Source organism: Cetorhinus maximus, chromosome 7 (genome assembly GCF_964194155.1).
Source record: "Cetorhinus maximus chromosome 7, sCetMax3.hap1.1, whole genome shotgun sequence".
Classification (NCBI taxonomy): domain Eukaryota; kingdom Metazoa; phylum Chordata; class Chondrichthyes; order Lamniformes; family Cetorhinidae; genus Cetorhinus; species Cetorhinus maximus.
In genome coordinates, this window is record NC_135885.1 from 17,697,188 (window position 1) to 17,718,111 (window position 20,924).

The following is a 20,924-nucleotide window of genomic DNA, read 5'->3' on the forward strand; positions in this document are numbered from 1 at the left end:
CCTGATTTGTTCGGCTTTAGCGGGTTTGCACGGCAGTTGTCCCTGACTGGGTGAAATCCAGATGTGGTGAGGCCCATGGTCCTGGAACTCCAGGAAACTCGGCATGGAAGCAGCTATCTGCCGAGGCGGTGTTACCACCCTTGATGGCATGCAGGAGTGGAAAGCAATTTACCCATTCATTGGGTATAAAGATAGTTGGTCTGATGGGAGTTACGTTTTACATCTTGTCATTATTTTATTGCGCTCAAAAGCCAGCCTTTTGACCACGGGCAGTTTTTTGGGAAGTGGGATTGATTGACCATTGAGTCCAGCCTATCACACTTCACGATTGCACTTGCACCACGGGATGGCTGACCCTTCGAGTTCACACTCCAGCCTTTCACCTTTGGGACTAAAGCTGACCAGGGTGACCGCTGGACGTTTCCCCATTCTGTGGGCCGGTTTGAAGTCTCCTTTTTGAGAAAGAGATTTCCCAGTCCCAATCCCAGGCTCCAGGCAGCATGGGTCCACAGCACAGAACTGCCCCTCTAACTTCCTACAGATTGACAGGTTCAGGGCAACTCTGTAACTCCCTGTGTTATACCTGACCCGGTGGGGGGAGTCAGTGTTTGATGCTGATGCTGAGTGCCCAAGATATTCTAATGTCCAGCACTAACATTTCTCAATTTGAGCAATAAAAAGTCATCTTCATATTTCTTATGTAGAATTCTAAACACTTAGAAAAGAAAGTGCTGCAGGTTTGTGGGTAAAACAGAGGAGTGAGATGAGTTAGTAGCTCTTTCAGAAAGTTAGCATAGGCACAATGGGTTGAATGGCTTCCTTTGATTCTGTGATTCAATGATAATATAATGTAACTTCAACTGTGTACTTCCCAGACACCCCCCCCCCTCTCTCTCTCTCTCTCTCCACCCACCCCTAGAGGAGTGTTGGCAGGTGCATGGGGTAGGGGGGACAAGGTTTAAAAAAAAAACATTTTTTTACTGTAAAATGATAGGGCAAAGGGAAAGAAGAAACAGCAGAAATAGACAAAGCTCAAAACAATTGCAACCTTTATCCTTTTTTTCCATTAAGATGGATTTTTGTTTTATTCTTTCGTGGGAAGTGAACATCATAGAGTCATAGAGGTCTAGAGCACAGAAAAAGGCCCTTCGTCCCATCAAGTCTACGCCGGTCAAACAAAGACCTAACTATTCTCATCTCATTTTCCAGCACTAGGCCCATAGCCTTGTATGCCATGGCATCGCAAGTGCACATCCAAATACTTCTTAAATGTTATGAGGGTCTCTGCCTCTACCACCCTTTCAGGCAGTGAGTTCCAGATTCCCACCACCCTCTGGGTGAAAAAATTTTTCCTCACATCCCCTCTAAACCCGCTGCCCCTTACCTTAAATCCATGCCCCCTGGTTATTGATCCTTCCACCAAGGGGAAAAGTTCCTTCCTGTCTACCCTATCTATGCCCCTCATAATTTTATACACCTCAATCATGTTCCCCCTCAATCTCCTCTGCTCCAGGGCAAATAACCCCAGTCTATCCAATCTCTCCTCATAACTAAAACTCTGCAGCCCAGGCAACATCCTGGTAAATCTCCTCTGCACTCTCTCTAGTGCAATCACATCCTTCTTATAATGTGGATTCCAGAACTGCACGCAATACTCTAGCTGTGGTCTAACCAGCATTTTATACAGTTCCAGCATAACCTCCCTGCTCTTATATTCTATGCCTTGGCTAATAAAGGCAAGTATCCCATATGCCTTCTTAACCACCTTATCTACCTATCCTGCTACCTTAAGGGACTGGTGGACATGCACACCAAGGTCCCTCTGATCCTCAGTACTTCCCAGGGTCCTACCCTTCATCGTTTATTCCCGTGCCTTGTTTGTCCTGCCCAAGTGCATCACCTCTCACTTACCCAGATTAAATTCCATTTGCCACTGATCAGCACATCTGACCAGCCTGTCTATATCCTCCTGTAATCTAAGGCTACCCTCCTCACTATCTACCACCCCCACCAATTTTCGTGTCATCCGCGAACTTGCAGATCAACCCTCCTACATTCAAGTCTAGTGGCAGTTAGGCCAGATGGATGGTCAAGCTCCCTCTTGAAGAGTTTATTGTTTATTAAGCAGGTCGTGGCTGCAGCTGCTGTAAGCTGGTTGCTAGGGGCTGCCAGGTAGGTGCTTATAGAGTTGTGCCGAGGTAATTCTGACATTCCGTTCTTGTGCCATGCCGCCCTCAGAGTCGGTGATCAAGTTCCGTCGGCAGAGGATCTGGCTGATGATCGTTGGAGCTACTTCAGGTGACACACAAGCTGGCTTCAGTGTGCCTGTTAAATTAACACCACTCTTTTTTTTGCCCATTTGCCAGCTAATCCTTGAACTTCCTCCAATCCAGATTTGGGTTGCGTCTTGCTCTTCTGGCTTTTCCCAAATGCCTATTTTTCTTTCCTTTTTTTAAAAAAAAAAGACATAAAATGTAATCTGTACTTTTCTCGGCCTGTGTGGGAGCAGGCTCCTTTTCATCCTCTTCTCAACTTGTGCAAGAGTTTCGCACAGCTGCCTCGCCGCCTTTGTCCCTGTACGTCAACATGCTGTGCTGAGTTTCTCTTTGTCTTGCTTTTCTTGCTTAGATTTCTGAATGGTGAGGCCTGTTGGTTAACATATTGCGTTGTTTCTTCACGAAAGAGAGAGGGACGAGGAGCTCAACATGGAGCGAGCATCCACCTCACAGACCAAATCAACTTCTTGGTGCTTTTTGGCCTTCTTTTCTTGAACCGTCCACCTCCACCCAGCTCCCTCGCCAGTGACCATTCCCATAGCAACACATACAAAGACGAGGAAAGGTTCACAAGAGAAATGAACATGCAGAGCAATGAAGGGCATAAGAGGGAGAATCAATCCAACTATGGGTGTCGGGGAAATTCTCCTCATCAACATCATCATCCTCAATCAGCATTTGTCTGCATTATTGAAGAAGCCAGGGAGAAAGCAAACAAGTGTTTGACTGAAAAACTTTTTTCTTAATTATTCGTTCATGGGATGTGGACATTGCTGGCTAGGCCAGCTTTTATTGCCCATTCCTAATTGCCCTCACTCAGGGGGCATATTTTTTTTAAAGAGTCAACCCCATTGCTGTGGGTCTGGAGTCACATGTAGGCCAGGCCAGGTAAGGACAACGGACTTCCCTTCCCTAAAGGGCATTAGTGAACCAGATGGGTTTTTACAACAATCGGTAATGGTTTCATGGTCGTCATCCGGCTTTTAATTCCAAATTTTTATTGGATTCAAATTTCACCATGGTGGGATTTGAACCAGGGTCCCCACAGCATTACCCTTGGGTCTCTGGAATACTAGTCCAGTGACAACACCACTATACCACCATATCCCTCAAAGTGAAAGTCAGCGTAGTCCCAGAGGATCATAGGCTGCTCTCTCATTAGAGACAGAGAGAGAGGACTGGTGGTGAGTTTAACCTGAGGGCCCACCACACCTCAGGCGAGGGGCAAGGTTGAGAAGGCATGCCGGTGCACGCCCGACCCAATTGGACGCGAAATCACGTGAGATGACATCAGGTGAGCATCCTGATGTCATTCCGCGCTCAAGCGCTATTTCCGCTGGTGGGTACGTGCGAGCCTTGGAAGTTCGCCCGCCGACTATTAAGATGGGTACATCGCCACCTGAAACAAAAGCATCATCACCTGGAAGTTCCCCTCCAAGCCACACACCATCCTGAGTTGGAAATACATCGCCGTTCCTTCACTGTCACTGGGTCAAAATCCTGGAACTCAGTCCCCTAACAGCACTATGGGTGTTCCTACACCACATGGACTGCAGTGGTTCAAGAAGGCAGCTCACCACCACCTTCTCAAGGGCAACTAGGGATGGGCAATAAATGCTGGCCCAGCCAGCGAAGCCCACATCCTGTGAATGAATTTTTGAAAAAAGACAATTAAAGTACCAATTGTCCCCAATTTTTCATGGTCCGTCCAAACTTATGGTTGGCAGATGGGCAAATCTGCCAGGCGGACTTTGCATTTTTGATGAAACCTCATCCAAGGGCAGGTGAGGTTTCCGTTATTAAATTTTTAAAAAACGCACCAACAGAATTTTCAACATGTATACATTCAGGTGACCAATCATGATGCGTGGCCATTTTTTTTCCAGATTTTAAAAGCTTTATTTATTTGTGTTCAAGTCTCCTGCTCCCTGAGGCAGCTCTCTGCCTTCAGGAAGCTTTCATTCAGCGCTCCCCCCCACCCCGCGCCCGCACGGACGTCAGCGCCCGCCCTCCTCCTGCCCCCACCCTGGCAGCGCTGAGCATTTCAACGTGCGCTTCACGCTGGCCGGCCGTTAATTGGCCAACTGGCGTGAAATGGCAGTCGGGGGCCAATCGAGGGCGGCAGTCTGTTTCCCGGCCTCTCCCAGGCCTGCCAAACACGCCCGCAAGCCGACCTGAGAATCCTGCCCATGTAAGATCCTGAGGGGTCTTGACGGGGTGGGTGTGGAGAGGATGTTTCCTCTAGTAGAAGAATCTAGAACTAGGGGTCACTGTTTAGAAATAAGGAATCGCCTATTTAAAACAGAGATGAGAAATTTTTCACAGGGCCGAGAGTTTTTGGAACTCTCTTCCTCAAAAGGTGGTGGAAGCAGAGTCTTTGAATATTTTTGTGGCAGAGGTGGATAGATCCTTGGTAAGCAAGGGGCTGATAGGTTATTGGGGATAGGCGGGTTGTAGGTTTCAGGTTACTATCAGATCAGCCATGATCTTATTAAATGGCGGAGCAGGCTCGAGGGGCTGAATGGCCTACTCCTGCTCCTTGTTCGTGTGTTCTTTGCTGTTTATGTTACTGGGCTGAGTTGAAAAATAAGTGAGACAGCACCACTGTCTGGAGAGTCTGAGACTTTCCATTAGGATCATTGGCATTTGGAGGATAGTCGTGCCTCTGAGGGGAAATGTAAGTATAATCATTGAAAGTGGAGGTAGCTGCTCTTCTGTCCCATGCATTGTGGATTGCCTTTTTTTTGAAAAAGTTCATCCTCAGCATGTAGGTGTCACTGGCAAGGCCAGCATTCATTACATACCCTAGTTTCCCTCAAGAAGGTGGTGGTGAGCCGCCTTCTTGAACCAATTCATTCCCATATAATGAAGGCCCTCCCATAATGCACTTGTGTACGAAGTTCCATGATTTGGATCCAGCGACGATGAAGGAACAGAGATATATCTCTAACTTGGATTTGGAAGTGACGATGTTCCCATGCACCTGCTCCCCTTGTCCTTCTGGGTGGTGTTCACCTATCTATTGTCCATTGCTAGTTGCCCTGAGAAATGTGGGTGGTGTGGGAGTGGCTGCCATGAGTTGCTACAATATCCCTATGGTGATGGTGCTCCCATGCTGGGAGTTGGGCTTTCTGGCTTATGTAAACCTCCCCAAACCATTAGGCAGGGAGCAGCCAGCCTGTGACGAGGTGGCAGATTAAGCTGTTGATCTTCAGTCACTTTACCAGTTCCGACAGCCATCGGATTGTTCCTGCAAATGCGAATGTGTTGGATTCCAAACTGCCAAGACCCCGAGGCAGAATTACAGATCCACTGCTTAAAGCAGCCCTGAAAAGAAAGACTTGCATTTATATAGTGCTTTTCACAACCAGTGCTTTACAGCCAATAAAATACTTTTGGAAGTGTTGTCACTGTTATAATATAGGAAACGCTGCAACCAATTTGTGCATAGAAAGCTCCCAAAAACAACAATGCTGTAATGGTCAGGTGATTTGTTTTTGTGGTGTTGACTAAGGGATAAATATTGGCCAGGACAGCAGGGATAACTCTCGTGCTGTTCTTCAAAATAGTGGCACAGGCTCTTTTACATCCGCCTGTTTACTGTCTCATCCATTAGACAGCACAATGCAGCACTCCCACAGCGCTGCACTGGAGTGTCAGCCTCGATTTTTGTGTTCAAGTCCTGGAGTGGGACTTGAACCTGGAACCTTGAGATTTAGAGGAGAGAGTGATGCCCACTGAATCACAGCTGACATTTCGTGTTTGGCAATATAAATGCTTTTACAGAGGCCTAGGCGGAATAGTGATGTAAACTCCAATTCCAGTTTACTAGAGTTCTTTCAAGGAGTCATATGTGCTGTGGATAAAAGGGAACCAGTGGGTGTACTGCACTTGGATTTCCAAAAGGCATTTGATAAGGTGCCACATCAAAGGTTATTGTGGGAAAAAAAAGCTCATAGTTTAGGGGGTAATATATTAGCATGGATAGAAGATTGGCTAGCTAACCAGAAGCAGAGTAGCCATAAATGGGTCTTTTTTTGGTTGGTGGGGTGTAACGAGTGGTGTGCCACAGGGATCAGTGCTGGGGCCTCAACTTTTTACAATTTATGTAAATGACTTGATTGAAGGGATGGTGGCTAAATTTGCTGGTAACACAAAGATAGGTAGGAAAGTAAGTTGTGAAGAGGAAGCTATAATGTGACATAGGTTAAGTGAATGGACAAATGGAGTGTAATATGGGAAAATGTGACATTTTTCATTTTGGCAGAAAGAATAAAGAAGAAGCTTATTATCTAAATGGTGAGAGATTGCAGAGCTCTGAGATTCAGAGGGATCTGGGTGTCCTAGAGCATGAATCACAAAAGGCTAGTATGCAGGTACAGCAAGTAATTAGGAAAGCTAACGAGATGTTATCATTTATTGTGACGGGAATTGAATACAAAAATAGGGAAGTTATGCTTCAGTTGTACAGGGCACTAGTGACACCGCATCTGGAGTACTGTGTACAGAACTGGTCTCCTTATTTAAGGAAATGTGTCAATGCATTGGAAGCAGTTCAGAGAAGGTTTACTAGACCAATACCAGGAATGGGTGGGTTGTATTATGAAGAAAGGTTGGACAGGTTAGGCTTATATCCACTGGAATTTAGAAGAGCAAGAGGTGACTTGATCAAACCTTTAAGATCCTGAGGGATCTTGACAGGGTGGGTGTGGAGAGGACGTTTTCTCTTGTGGCAGAATCTAGAACTAGGGGTCAAGGTTTAAAAATAAGGGGTCACTCATTTAAGACAGAGATGAGGAGAAATTTTATCTCTGAGGGCCATGAGTCTTTGGAACTGTCTTCCTCAAAAGGCAGTGGAAGCAGAGTCTTTGAATATTTTTAAGACAGAGCTAGATAGGTTCTCGATTAGCAAGAGGGTAAAAGGTTATTGGGGATAGGTTACAATCAGATCAGCTATGATCTTATTGAAAGGTGGAACAGGCTTGAAGGGCTGAATGGCCTACTCCTATTCCTGCTCCTAGTTCGTTTGTATGTATGACACTGGACTTTCCCCTTTGGGACCTTGGCTCAAACCCACCCTTGACTGATGGGATAACATTTTTCCCTGTCTTCAGGAACCCTATGGGAGAGAGTTTGGGCCTTCGTGATGTAGTTCCTAATGGCTGTGGATTGACGGCTCTTAATTTGGCAGCATAACCCAGATCAATCTAAGGGCAAATGGTATGGAGAAAGTTGTGATGCTGGTGCAGTCGGCATGCTCTTCTGAGTTTGGGGCTGAGTAGGAGGCAGCCTTGCTCTGCAGCCAATTATACTGTCCCTGAGGTGGGAGATGTGAACAAATGGATGCCCGAAATGGGAAATGTTCCATGTGCCAGCACCAACACCCTCTCACCCCCCAGTAGCCACAAAAGTAGTTTAAGCAGCGAAAATGAATGATGTTAATTTGGGCCTCAGTTTAAGAGTGAGAGTGCAATTTGGTTGGAACTGTGCCATTATAGCAGAAAAGCTGTCACACTGGCATTGTTCCAGTGGCTTATTCCCAGCTCATTTCAGCTGTTTGAAAGCTTGACCTAGAAGGGAAGCTAGTGTTACCCATCAGCTTGCATTAGGAGGCCCCTGTGCTTAATTTAATACTGTACCTGTATTTTGACGAAACCAAGCATCTCTTGACTTGTTCAGCTTCACGTGCGTTTCCACACAGCTAGTGGGTAAGGTAACAGTGATCCCTGCTGAAATCCTGCACTGGTTTCTAGGTTTTCTAATTATCCAAATGTAAATTAATCCCCTCAATTAAGTGAGTACTAAATTCAGGGCAGCACGATTGGCACTTAGCGGGCTTCATTTCGTTTTCATTTTTTGGTTGCATTTGCGTCAGTGGAAAAGCTAATTTGGTTGGTCACATTCTGCCGGTTTTATATGAAGACATCTTGTGGGATCGAGGTGCTTGCATCAGAAATTCAGTGGTCAAAGAGCTGTTGATGTCAAAAGCTGCATTAGGTACATTGTGTAAAAAAAAATGCACCAAAAATTCCCTATGCTGGAGTTGGGAGATCGCTAATCGACCTATATGAATGTTATGAAAAAAAAATTCTATCAATCTTTAATGCTGAATTCTCTGAAGTAACAAGGGAAATAGTGTGTGTCGTGGAACATTGTACTTTCAATTTAGTGTTAAAATATTGTTGCTTTTTATATTAATAAAAAATTCATGAAGGCATTAGGAGTATGGACAGCCCAGAACTGGGTGGGAGTAGAGGGCAGTGCATTGCCCTATTGCTTTCCACATGGAGACCTGCAGCGTCAAATCCACATTTTCTTCTTCTGCGCACCCCTACACACTGCCGCTGTTTCCCCAAAAAGCAGCATTCTGCAGAGCCAACACTTTATAATTTTTTTTAAAATCCTGTTTTCCTCACCATCTTCACAGTCAAGAGACCATCAACATAAGAAAGGCACTAACAAAACCAATCGGGCATTCAGGAGAAACCTCTTTACCAAGTAGGCGGTCAGAATTTGGAACTCTGCCACATGGGGTAGGTAGTCTTAGGCCCATTTAAATGGGAAGCTGGATAAACACATGAGGGGAAGTTGTTATGGGGGAAATGTTGATGGGGTTAGATGGAGAAGGGTGTGGAGAGGTTCGTGCGGAGCACAAACGCTGGCATAAACCTATCGAGCCAAGTGATCTGTTCCTGTGCTGTAAATACAATGCAGTACTGTCATCAAAGCATTAAGTAAAGTGAGTGGGCTGCTGATAAGGAAAGGAAAGAAAGATCTTGCATTTATATATGCTGCCGGTGGGATTGGAAAACCCCGGCCTTTATCTTGTTCCTCCCGGTGAAGCTATTCCAGGTCGCGCAGGAATTAGAGTAGTGTTAATGCATCGCTTTTGTTCAAAGAACCACTAGAGATCTGAGGGACTGCCTCATTTCAGACAGCAGGAAATTGGGAGAGTTAAGAAGGGAGCTGCACGTGCTTACATCACTGAAGTTCACTTGCGCATTGCTTTGTGTGTCTGAGCCTGACTAAAAGAATCCACCGTCTCTACTCGGTTAGGGTTAAGCTTGCACTTGGCCGTGAACTTGCAGTCTGACCTCAGACCACACAGAGTGCAATACACATATACAGACTAAATGATCTGTGGGGGCTTGAAAAGAAAAGTCCTAGCCTCTACTTGCTGCCTTTGGTCTATTCATGAAGAGGATAAATTAACATCTCCTCAATCTTCAGTCATGCCTGGGGCAGTGTCAGCGTTCCGCAAGAGCGTTCAAAATTGGGAACCGCTTGCTTCAAAGATCCTACTGTTTACTGCGGGCCAGAGAAGTTCACCCTGCAACAAATGTTGAATCAGTTCCAGTACAAAATTATTCCCATAGAACCATAGAACACTACAGCACAGAAAACAGGCCATTCGGCCCTTCTAGTCTGTGCCAAAATATTATTCCGCTAGTCCCATTGACCGAATGATTTTTCATCTTGAATTATTTATTTAAAAAAATTGGGGTTTCAAATTTCCAGGTGTGGCACCAGATGTGATCAGCGATCGTACTTTACCGATCGAACTGTCTCGTCTTCCAAAAGAGAAATTTGGCGGCTTGCCCTACTAAAACCTGGAGCTGCAGCCCCCTTCTGTAGAGACTTTTCAAAGTGGAGACTGGGTCTTTCAGTTCTTGTACAGTGATAAGAGAGATGGAGATATTGCAAACCAGCCTTTAATTCAATTTACTGTTTGTCTCCTTACTTATTTTACCCACTCTTTCTCTTTCAGAGTCGGAGTTGATCCAGATCAGGATCCAGCTCCCAACACTGACAGTTTCCAAGTGATGCAAGGCGTAAGTAATCTGGGAGCGATAACCATATCTTCTTATGGGATTCTAATTTGGGAGTTGCTAAGTCTTACCTCATTTGACCTAATAATATACCTGCAGTGAATTTCTTTTTTAATCCATGAGCAACATCACTCCTTCTGTGATGAAAGCAAAACTAAAAGCAGAATAGATTACCATCTGTTAAGAGTTGAAAATTTGGACTGTGTTGCTTTATATTTACTGTGACTCCTTTTGATGTTTTACTGGTGCTCCATTTTAACATACAAACATACGAATTGGGAGCAGGAGTAGGCCATTTGGCCCCTCGAGCCTGCTCCGCCATTCAGTAAGATCATGGCTGACCTGATTGTGGCCTTGATTCCACATTCCACCTACACTGATGACCTTTGACTCTCGTGTTAGTCAACAATCTTAACTTTCTTTCAATTCCCAGCAATTCACAGAATCACAGAATTGTCACAGTGCAGGAGGAGGCCATTCAGCCCATAGCACCTGCACTGGCTCTCTGAATGAATAATTCGCCTAGTGCCACTCTGCTGCCTTCTCCCCATGACCCTGCATATTCTTTCTTTTCAGATAATCGTCTAATTCCCTTTGGAATGCCTGGCTTGAACCTGTGCCATGACACTGTAAGGAAGTGCATTCCAGACCTTAACCACTCACTGCGTGAAGTTTTTCTTGGTGTTGCTTTGCTTCTTTTGCCAATTATTTTAAATCTGTACCCTCTCATTTTCGATCCTTTCACAAGTGGGAACAGTTTCTCCCTACCTACTCTGTCCAGACCCCTCATGATTTTGAATACCTGTGTAGCATCTTCTTCCTCGGTAAAGACAGATGCAAAATATTCATTTAATACCCCAGCTATTCCCCCTGCCTCCATGCGTAAACCCCTTTTTTTGGTTGTTAATTGGCCCTACTCCTCCTTTTACCACCATTTTTCTATATATATATATATACCTATAGAAGACTTTGGGATTCCCTCTTATGCTGGTTGCCAGTCTCTTTTCACACCCCCTCTTTGTTTCTCTTATTTGCTTTTTCACTTCCCCTCTGAACCTTCTATATTCGGCCTGGCTCTCCATTGTATTACCCAATTGGCAGCACTCTATATAGACAATGCTTTAATATGCAAGGTTTACCTCAATCTGGCTGTGATTTAGAAAGAACTAGATTGTAACACAATAGATTTTATTGTAAACTGCTTTTATTTAGCAGTTTTTATCTGGAGTGGAAAGTCATGGCTGTTCCCACGGTATGCGACAGAGCACCGTGTGTGGGCATTTTCATTTTGTCTGAATACTTTTCCAAGAAATATTGAACAAAGGAATCAAGAGCAGACTTGCAATCAAAATGAATGATCCAGCACGAGTTGGGTTTGAATCCAAGGTTCAGCTGGCTTTCCTGGCTGAGCTCTCTCTAAGAGCAGTATTTACTAATGTTCTGTCGAAGGTCATGATTTCCAGCCATTGTTTCCTGAGGCCCACTGGGCTATGCTCCACGATGGGGCACCAAGGTGTTGTGGCAAGCAGATCATTGGCTGTCATTTTCCCATCAGCAGTGACAGGTGGAAACATTTGGACCTACAGTTGTTACATTTTTTTGTTCTCATTCAGTTCATTCATTCTCGCGATATGAGTGTTGCTGACTAGGTTGGCTTAGATAACCTGTCCCAGATTTCTCTTACCACCCAGTGGCCTGCTGGGGCAGTTGAAGAGTCATTCACATTGGTGTAGGCCGGACCGGATAAGAATGGCAGGTTTCCTTCTCTGAAGGACAGAAGCAATGTTTTACAAAGAGTAAGTACAAAGTAGGAGGATTCGAGAAGACATGGTTCAAAGATTGAGGGGTGACCTACTCGAAGAATTTAAAATTATTAAGAGGTTTTGTGGAGTTGATACAAAGGAACTATTTCCTCTGGTGGGGGTGTACAGAACCAGGGGAACATAATCCTAAAATTAGAACCTCGCGAGCTAGGAGGGAAATCAGAAAGAGCTTTTTCCGTGTAAAATGTACTAGAAATTTGGAACACTTCCACCAAAATGCAGGCTCAATTAAAATAGTCAAGACTGAGATGTTTTTGTTAGATACAGGAATCCAGGGATATGGAGCAAAGGAGGTTAAACATGGATGACAGCGCCTTTTTGAAATTTCTCTTTGGGGAGAGTTGTTCACTTGAATATCACCTTAGGATTTAATTTTGTACCATCCACCATACAAGATGGAGCCACAGTGAACGGCCTCTTCATGTGGCCCGTCGTCTTTATAAGGGCATTTTTTTTTTCACCAATCTTGGTAAAAGTTTTGTTTGCTGGCACGTCTGAGTTCACCAGGTGTGTCATCCACAATTCCAGCGCAGGCCAGTCAATACGCATTCTTCTCTCAATGTCGGGCGACAAAGCGGCTGAATTTGATGATTCTGTTGTTGAATTCAGGTAGCAGGTGCTGTGAGGCCTTCGTTCTCAGGAGGAGTATTAAATCACGTCTTTTCATGGATCTTGTGGACCTCCCAGCACTGGCCTTGAATTCTGAAATACCATCTTTCTTTGCTTCTCTGAGGGCCAAGAGTTGGATGGCTCCATGAGTGATAAAAGGACCATTTTGCCGATGCCCCCCCCCCCGGTATAAATTGAGCTGCGTACTTGTTATTCTTTCTTGAAGACATTGTGATGGATCACGTGGTACACATTAGTCTTGTCAAATGGCTGGGAGATTGCCGCTAGAATTGGCGGAGGGAAAATCTAAGGGTTTCTGTGTGTGCCTTTAAAATTAATGAACCATAATAATCACCAGTAAGTAACTGATAATCATAGCACAGTTTGACCCCTGAAAAACTTGGGTCTACGATGACTGAGGTGTATAAAAATGTACATGTTGTTAGGCTGAAGGCTGTAGGGCTAACTTTTACACGAGATAGACTTTTACGATATGTACATATGTGATATTCTTACATGCATGGATACATACAATTAACCTGGTAGGAAAACTATCTATTTCTGCTGTTTTGTGATTAACAGAGGCCAATCACCAAGTGACAACAGAGGCCTTTGAACCAGTTATCCCCTTGAGTAGGAGATAGACGATGTGCAGACTTAGATGCACACAAGTCATTTATTTTTTCAATGGCAAGTTGAAATGAAAAAAATATATACACAGTAACCCCCACCGTCCATCCAATAAGGAGGGATGTGGTGTCCTTATCCTCTTGTTTCAAGCACAGCATTGAATTTCTTCGTTGCCACAAATGAAGAATTGAAACATTCTATTTAACTGATCAAGCAGCTTTAATGCCAGGGTTCGTGCTGCCACTTCTAACCAGTTACCAGAATATCAGAACTATAATTAGGCCAGAATGTTTCGCATTGTTGCTGAGATCACAGAAGTAAACAGATGTTCTCCCTTCCTCTCTTTAAACCGAAGAAGAAGTGAAGGGGACAGGAAGTGACTAAACCATAGTTAAATACAATCCAAATTAAATCTCTCATTAGTCTACCACAGGTTGCCTGAAAAGTTCTACCAATCATGTGGGAAAACAGACTTCGGTACATTTCTGGTTCAGCTGGGGACACTTCTGTCAATTTATTTGGATGTCAGGATTGGGAATTCTTTCTTCTCTTCCTTCAGCTACAACTTCAAAAGAAATTAATTTTAATAATACATGTTGTAGTGAGTTTAAGATTCTAGTTCTGAATCTCATTGCTGTGAATATTACAAATATGCCCCTGAGTTGGTACTAAACGAGTAACAGTAATGTGAAATCATTCCATTCTTATAGTTGCGGTTTGAAGACATGCTGTGTGGGGAAATGGAGTAGGAATTCTGTGCCAATTGATTGCCATTTAAATGAACTGTTCAAAATTTATTTTTGTTTCATTACAGCTCACTTGTGTTGCTAAGTTAGAACTTTAAGCCAGCTCTGTGTCGTTAAATGATCAGTATATTTTTCATTCATTCATGAGATGTGAGCTGGCAAGGCCAGCATTTACCGTCCACCCTTAATTGTCCTTGAGTCAGCGGTGGTGAGACACCTTCCTGACCTGCTGGAGTACACATGGTGAAGGCACTCCCACAGAGCTACTAAGTTGGCAATTCTAGGAATCTGACCCAGCAATGATGAGGGACCAGCCGTTGCATTTCCAAGTCAGGATGGTGTGTGATCACAGAGTATGTTTCCATGAGGGATGTGGCAGGGGAATGTATGTCTTTTGAGACTTTGGTCAGGGCTGTTTTACTGCTGAAGCAGGATGGAAAAACTGATTGGAGATTCGAACTTGGAGTTACGTGGGCCCAGAATTTAGAGGGGGCAACATGTCCTTTTTACCTGCTCCTAATTTTAAACGTTAGCTGCCACTTGGAGGACTTAGTGACATGATTTGGAGATGGCTGATACCCAACTCAGTTAGAAATAGTAGAATTGAAGTCTCTGCTGAGTACAGCTTCTGGTATTGCTCAAGTAACCCCCTCCCTCTTAAATCAGTCGTCATTGTCACCTCCTCAAAAAAAAAGCTTGACCCCCTATGTCCTTGCAAACTATCAAACCATCTCCAACTTCCTTTTCGTCTCCAAAGGATATATTGTCACCACTTCACCCACCCACCGCCGCCCCTCCCCCTCCACCCCTAAATCCAGACCCACTTTTCCCGCAATTCCATTTTTAAAAATCTTCCACCCCGCCACAGCATTAAATCGGCCCTAATCAAAGTCCCAATCCCTCTTCATCCTTAAAAATGAGGAGGAATAGTGCAGGTGTTGTCCATACAAGCCTGCTGGACCATTCAATAAGATCATAGCTGAACTTCTACATCAAATCCACCTTCCTGTATCCCCATAACCCTTGATTCCCTTAGTGCCTAAAAATCTCTTAATATTGGCCTTCAATATATTCATTGACTGAGCATCCACTGCCCCCTGGGGTAAAGAATTCCAAAGATTCACAACTCCTCCTGACCCGTCTGCAGTCTTTGACACACGTGACCACACTATACTCCTGCAATGGTTTCCTTCTATTGTCCAGCTTAGTGGGACTGCCCTCACTTGGTTCCACTCTTATCTGTCAGATCATAGACAGAGTATGTGCTGTTTTTCTCACCCCACAACATTACCCCTGGAGGCCCCCGAAGGAATTATGCTTGGCAACTTCCCGTTCCTCATCAACAGGCTCTCCCTTGGTGACTGCATCCAAAGACATGGGGTCAGCCTCCACCTTTACACGAACAACACCCATCTCCACTTGTCCAACACCTCTCTCGACTCCTTTACTGCCTGTGCACTCAGACTCCTTGTGTAACACCCAGTTTTGCATCAACTGCAGTTTCTTCCAGCTAAACGTTTGAAACGCCTGGGGCCATTGTTTTCACCCCCTGGCCACAATTTCCATACCCTTGCTGCTGATTCCGTTGTCGTTTCCCCTCTCTGGCCACTTTCTGTGGTTGAATCAGACTGTTCACGTTCTCAGCATCCAGTTTGACCCTGAGCTGAGTTTCTGATTTCACGTCCTCTCCATCACAAAGATCACCTCCAAGATATCACCTGCCACTGGCCATCTGCTGCTGAAACTTTGATCCATGTCCTTGTCACCTCCAGACTCGGTTATTGTGATGCCCAACCTGCTCCGCCTCCCATTTTTCTTGTGTCAGGTTCATCACAGCCAAAGCTCTGGTCCATATCCTAGCCCCCACCAGATCCCAGTTACCCTTCTCTTGCTGACCTAGATAGGATTCCAGTTCGCCAACGCTTCCACTCAAAAAAAATTCATTCTCTGTGTTTAAATCACTGCGTGGCCTCTTCCCTCGTTACCTCTATAACCTCCGCAAGCCCTACATTTCTCCCCAGCATTCTCCACTGCTCACACTCTGGCCTCTTGTGCATCTCCCCCCCTCTCCCCATCCCTCACTTTGCCCCACCGCTGGCAGCCATTTCTTCAGCCGTCTACATGCTCCTGATTATCTTCCTAATACTTTCTTATAGAATCAGAGAATCTTTGTATACATTTAGCGCAGAAGGCGGCCATTCGGCCCATTGTGTCTGTGCTGGTTCTCTGCAAGAGCTACCTATGTAGTTCCACTCCCCTGCCTTTATCTCGCAAATATTTTCTCTCAGACAATTACCCAATTTTTCTTTTGCCAGTCACCCATGTCCTCTGGTTCTCAATCCTTCCACCAATTGGGAACGGTTTCTCCCTGTCCAGACCCCTCATGATTTTGACCACCTCCATCAAATCTCCTCTTAATCTTCTCTTCTCTGCGGAGAACAGCCCCAGCTTCTCCAATCTAGCTACTTGGCTGGAACCACTTGTCCTGGAACCATTCTCGTGAATCTTTTCTGCACCCTCTGTAAGGCCTTCACATCTTTTCTAAAGTGCGGTGCCCAGAACTGGGGCTGTTACTCCATTATTGCCCATGATGAACTCCTCCCATTATTGCTTCAATGGTTCCACTTGATGCCCTTGACGATGTTCCCTCTTGACTTCTTCCCTCTGATGCCTCTTCCTGTTGCCCAATGTAATGTCCCTGCTTCATCCCAATATCATTCCTTCAAACTTCCCAAGTCGGAGGGAGATACACAGCCTGATATTCTTTGGCTCGCCGTCCAATTATTTCAAATTGCAGCTCTGTGAAATTCCTAGGGACGGTTTTCTATCCTATACACGCTATATAAATGCAAGACGTTGTCAATTAGCTGTTAAGCTATCACTTTAATATATCAGTATTTAGCCTTAGTGAAGATGTGTTTCTGTTCCCTCCCTCTAGGACGTTGCACACCCTGAAAGGACCAGCAGAACAAAACAGGAAAGTGCGTGGCTGTTCAGGCTGTGGTACAGCTTTGATCACAAGTATCCTTTTCATTGGCAATGAAATGGCCTCTTTGTCAGAGTTCCATGGCCCTCTCTCAGTTTCAGCCGGAGTGTTTTGTGTCTCATGATTTAGGATCATTTTGACCTAATTCTACTGCAAGATTGGTGGGCTTGAAAGGTAGCTTTGAATAATGGTTCCTTATTTGTTATCTGTTGTATAGAACAGCTTGCAAATTTGAAACTGCCGACCTAATTATTGAGCATTCTGGTCTCCGAAGCTGCTTGTTGCCTGCTTACAACAAAGCGTGGCTGAGGTAATGTACCAAGAGGAGAATAGTTCCTTGTGTGGCTGGTCAGGGTAGGGGTTGTGGGGAAAGTGGGGGCAATGGGATGTTATCCGTGGAAGCCAGTCGTTCAGGGTTAAATGTTGTACGTGGGTCAGTATTCTGAAGTGTCACTTGATTCTGTTTTGGAGTATTTATGCAGAACTTTCCCTCAGGAGGTGGACTTTTCGTCACCTTTGGATAGAATGGATTTGAGGCTGGACATCCTATTCCATCTGTTCTGTTTTATAAGAAGCCTAACATGGGTGGGAGCGTCTCATTTTGTACGGAATAAAATCCTGAAACTTCGGTACAAAATGATATATCTTAAGATCACATTAACTCGGTGGTGACAGTATTGAAAAACGATTTAATTTCGATGTTTTCTAACTGGTCAAGTTCATCATTAGCTCTGAACCTCTCTCGGTCTCCAGTTAAGGATATTGATGCTGTTAACATTAGGGGGAGGGAATTCTTTTGTTCATTTCTTTCTTCTCTTCTTTTCATTCTCTCTTTGTCTGTCTGTCTCTCCCTTCCCCCGCAGCCCTCTCTTTCTGTCTCCCTCTCACACTCCCCCTCTCCCTCTCGCACTCCCCCTCTCTCTCTCGCACTCCCCCCCCTCCCCCCGCACACTCCCACCTCTCTCTCTCGCACTCCCACCCCTCTCTCTCTCTCTCACTCCCACCTCTCTCTCTCTCTCACTCCCACCTCTCTCTCTCTCTCACACTCCCACCTCTCTCTCTCGCACTCCCACCTCTCTCTCTCGCGCTCCCACCTCTCTCTCTCGCGCTCCCACCTCTCTCTCTCGCGCTCCCGCCTCTCTCTCTCGCGCTCCCGCCTCTCTCTCGCGCTCCCGCCTCTCTCTCTCGCGCTCCCGCCTCTCTCTCTCGCGCTCCCGCCTCTCTCTCTCGCGCTCCCGCCTCTCTCTCTCGCGCTCCCGCCTCTCTCTCTCGCGCTCCCGCCTCTCTCTCTCGCGCGCGCTCCCACCTCTCTCTCTCTCGCGCGCTCCCACCTCTCTCTCTCTCGCGCGCTCCCACCTCTCTCTCTCTCGCGCGCTCCCACCTCTCTCTCTCTCGCGCGCTCCCACCTCTCTCTCTCTCGCGCGCTCCCACCTCTCTCTCTCTCGCGCGCTCCCACCTCTCTCTCTCTCGCGCGCTCCCACCTCTCTCTCTCTCGCGCGCTCCCACCTCTCTCTCTCTCGCGCGCTCCCACCTCTCTCTCTCTCGCGCGCTCCCACCTCTCTCTCTCTCGCGCGCTCCCACCTCTCTCTTTCTCTCTCTCGCGCACTCCCACCTCTCTCTCTCTCTCTCTCTCTCGCGCGCGCGCTCCCACCTCTCTCTCTCTCTCTCTCTCTCGCGCGCTCCCACCTCTCTCTCTCTCGCGCGCTCCCACCTCTCTCTCTCTCGCGCGCTCCCACCTCTCTCTCTCTCGCGCGCTCCCACCTCTCTCTCTCTCGCGCGCTCCCACCTCTCTCTCTCTCGCGCGCTCCCACCTCTCTCTCTCTCGCGCGCTCCCACCTCTCTCTTTCTCTCTCTCGCGCACTCCCACCTCTCTCTCTCTCTCTCTCTCTCGCGCGCGCGCTCCCACCTCTCTCTCTCTCTCTCTCTCTCGCGCGCGCTCCCACCTCTTTCTCTCTCTCTCGCGCGCGCGCTCCCACCTCTCTCTCTCTCTCTCTCTCTCTCTCACATGCGCTCCTCTTTTGCCGCCTTCACTCATTTACTTTCAACATAAACTTGCTCTCGCGCTAACGTTTCTGTCCTTGGCCTGCTGCAGTGTTCCACTGAAGCTCAGCAGGAGCTTGAGGAACAGCACCTCATCCTTCAGTTCGGTACTTAACAGCCTTCTGGACTCAGCTTTGTGCCCAACAATTTTAGACCATAATCTCGGCCTCAATTTTGTTTTCTTTGCTTTTGGACACCAGCTGTTCATAATTCTGCCATTCGCAACTCCTCTGGACACATCTATTGTTCCTCTACTTCTCCTATTCCCACTCTGTTTGCCTCTGCCCCACCAATTCTTTTCTCAAATAATGTCAGCCCTATCGCAAACCCTTCCCTTTGATCTTTTTCCACTGTCCATTTGACCTTCTTAAAACCTGTTTACGTTTGTAACTTTTCCCAGTTCTGACTAAGTGTCATTGACCTGAAATGTTAACTCTGTTTTTCTCTCTCCAGAGATCCTGCAAGACCTGCTGAGCATTTCCAGCTTTTTCTGTTTTTGTTACAGATAAATTTCCAGCATACGCTGTATTTTAGTTTTGGTATGATTGAAATTTAATTGGTTTACTTTTAAAGCATACAGAGCCATTAATGGTTGCAAGTCAAAACACACGTAATGGACCGGATTTTCATGTTGAAAGTGGGAATCGGGAGGCAGGATTAATCCCGCCGTCACAATCCCGCCCAGGGTGACCAACTCTCATCTCTCATGGAGAAAATTAAGGGGGTACTCTGGCATGGGGGGGGCGCAGTAGACCGGGGACATTGGGTGGCTGGTGTGCTGAGCTGTAAGTGCAGAGGGGGGAGGTTCCAGGGTTGTGACAGCGGAGAGGGAGTTCAAGGGCTATGAGTGTGCACATACAGGAGGAGAAAGGGTTACTGCGCGTGGGTGAAATTTAAAGGACCAAATTACGGGGAAAAACAGCATCCCGGCAGCATTCATCGCGGGACAATGGTCTCAAATATTGGGCAATCCTGTAAAATGAGAGACGGTTGATCATCCTGATCCTGCCTCCATCGCCAGGTTGCCGTGGAATGGAATTTTTCTGTTGGAAGGTTCCACTTTTTGTGTTGGAGTGGGGTCTAACGTCTTAATCAGCAAAACTGAGACAGGAGGCGAGGTGGGCCCACCTCCGCCGACATTTTTTCAAGAGTTCTGATGATCCAAGTGCTGGCAACAGGTCTGAGCCTCGATTGCTGGAGTTTAAAACTGCAGATACGAACCACCTGAGAGAGAACCCATCAAAATTGATGCTTGACGAAAATTTAGCTCTTCGATGGAGTCATCCCCCTGACTCTACCCCCCCCCACCCCACCCCCCGCCCCTCACTCAATTTCCTCAACTTTAACTTGCTTAATGCCACCCTTAAGTCCATAAAACCCCTCAAAATTAACTTTCAAGAAAATTTCTGTCCGCCTGCCCCATTTCCATGGCCCTGCTCACTGGATGGAGTAGTAGGGGGCTTCCGAAGCCCACCCATTCCGGTGAAAGTCCTGTAGGGTCTGACCTTGGGCCTTTCGATAGAGGCCGGTGGGCTTCCTGCCCCGTGCCTGCAAAAGGGCCGTTAGGTGGAATGGAGGCTGGACGTTTGTCTGTGCCATTTGGCAGCCATTTTTTTTTGCCATTCCATCCCCATTTGGTCCCATTACAGGACTGCAAAATCCAGCCCATGACTCTATGCAGTGCACTTGCAGAGAAATAAATGCAAATACCCTGTTTTGTGGAAATGTTACCCTCAACAACACAACACAAATTGTTAAAGAAAGCTTTATAGGCCTCTAGTCATGCACATTGTCCTTGCCGATTTATTTTGGTTTGGCAAGTGTTATTGGTATATTGTCCCACTTTCTATGTCTTTAAATATTTTGTTTTCATAACATGGCAAAAAAAAAAGTCAACTGACAAGAATAACACCTCCTGCAAAGCCACATCCTGCACTTAACAGCAGAAGCTAAACAACACAGTCAGCTAAAATGTGCCCTGATGC

The 20,924-nt window shown here is 46.1% G+C and overlaps 2 protein-coding genes across 3 annotated transcripts in view; one reads left to right on the forward strand and one right to left on the reverse strand.

Annotated features, from left to right (window-relative positions):
* LOC144682622 (PI-PLC X domain-containing protein 1-like) overlaps positions 1 to 20,924 on the reverse strand; it is a 705,325-nt gene that overhangs the window by 359,312 nt on the left and 325,089 nt on the right. The gene's annotated exons all lie outside the window — the stretch shown is intronic.
* slc9a7 (solute carrier family 9 member 7) overlaps positions 1 to 20,924 on the forward strand; it is a 152,237-nt gene that overhangs the window by 103,192 nt on the left and 28,121 nt on the right. Inside the window, exons 13-15 of one of the 2 annotated variants that reach the window (XM_078545120.1) lie at positions 2,239 to 2,298; positions 10,045 to 10,108; positions 16,852 to 16,934. In XM_078545120.1, the coding sequence (XP_078401246.1) occupies positions 2,239 to 2,298; positions 10,045 to 10,108; positions 16,852 to 16,934 (207 nt within the window). The remainder of the gene's footprint in view (positions 1 to 2,238; positions 2,299 to 10,044; positions 10,109 to 16,851; positions 16,935 to 20,924) is intronic. The other variant, XM_078545121.1, reaches the window with a different exon arrangement.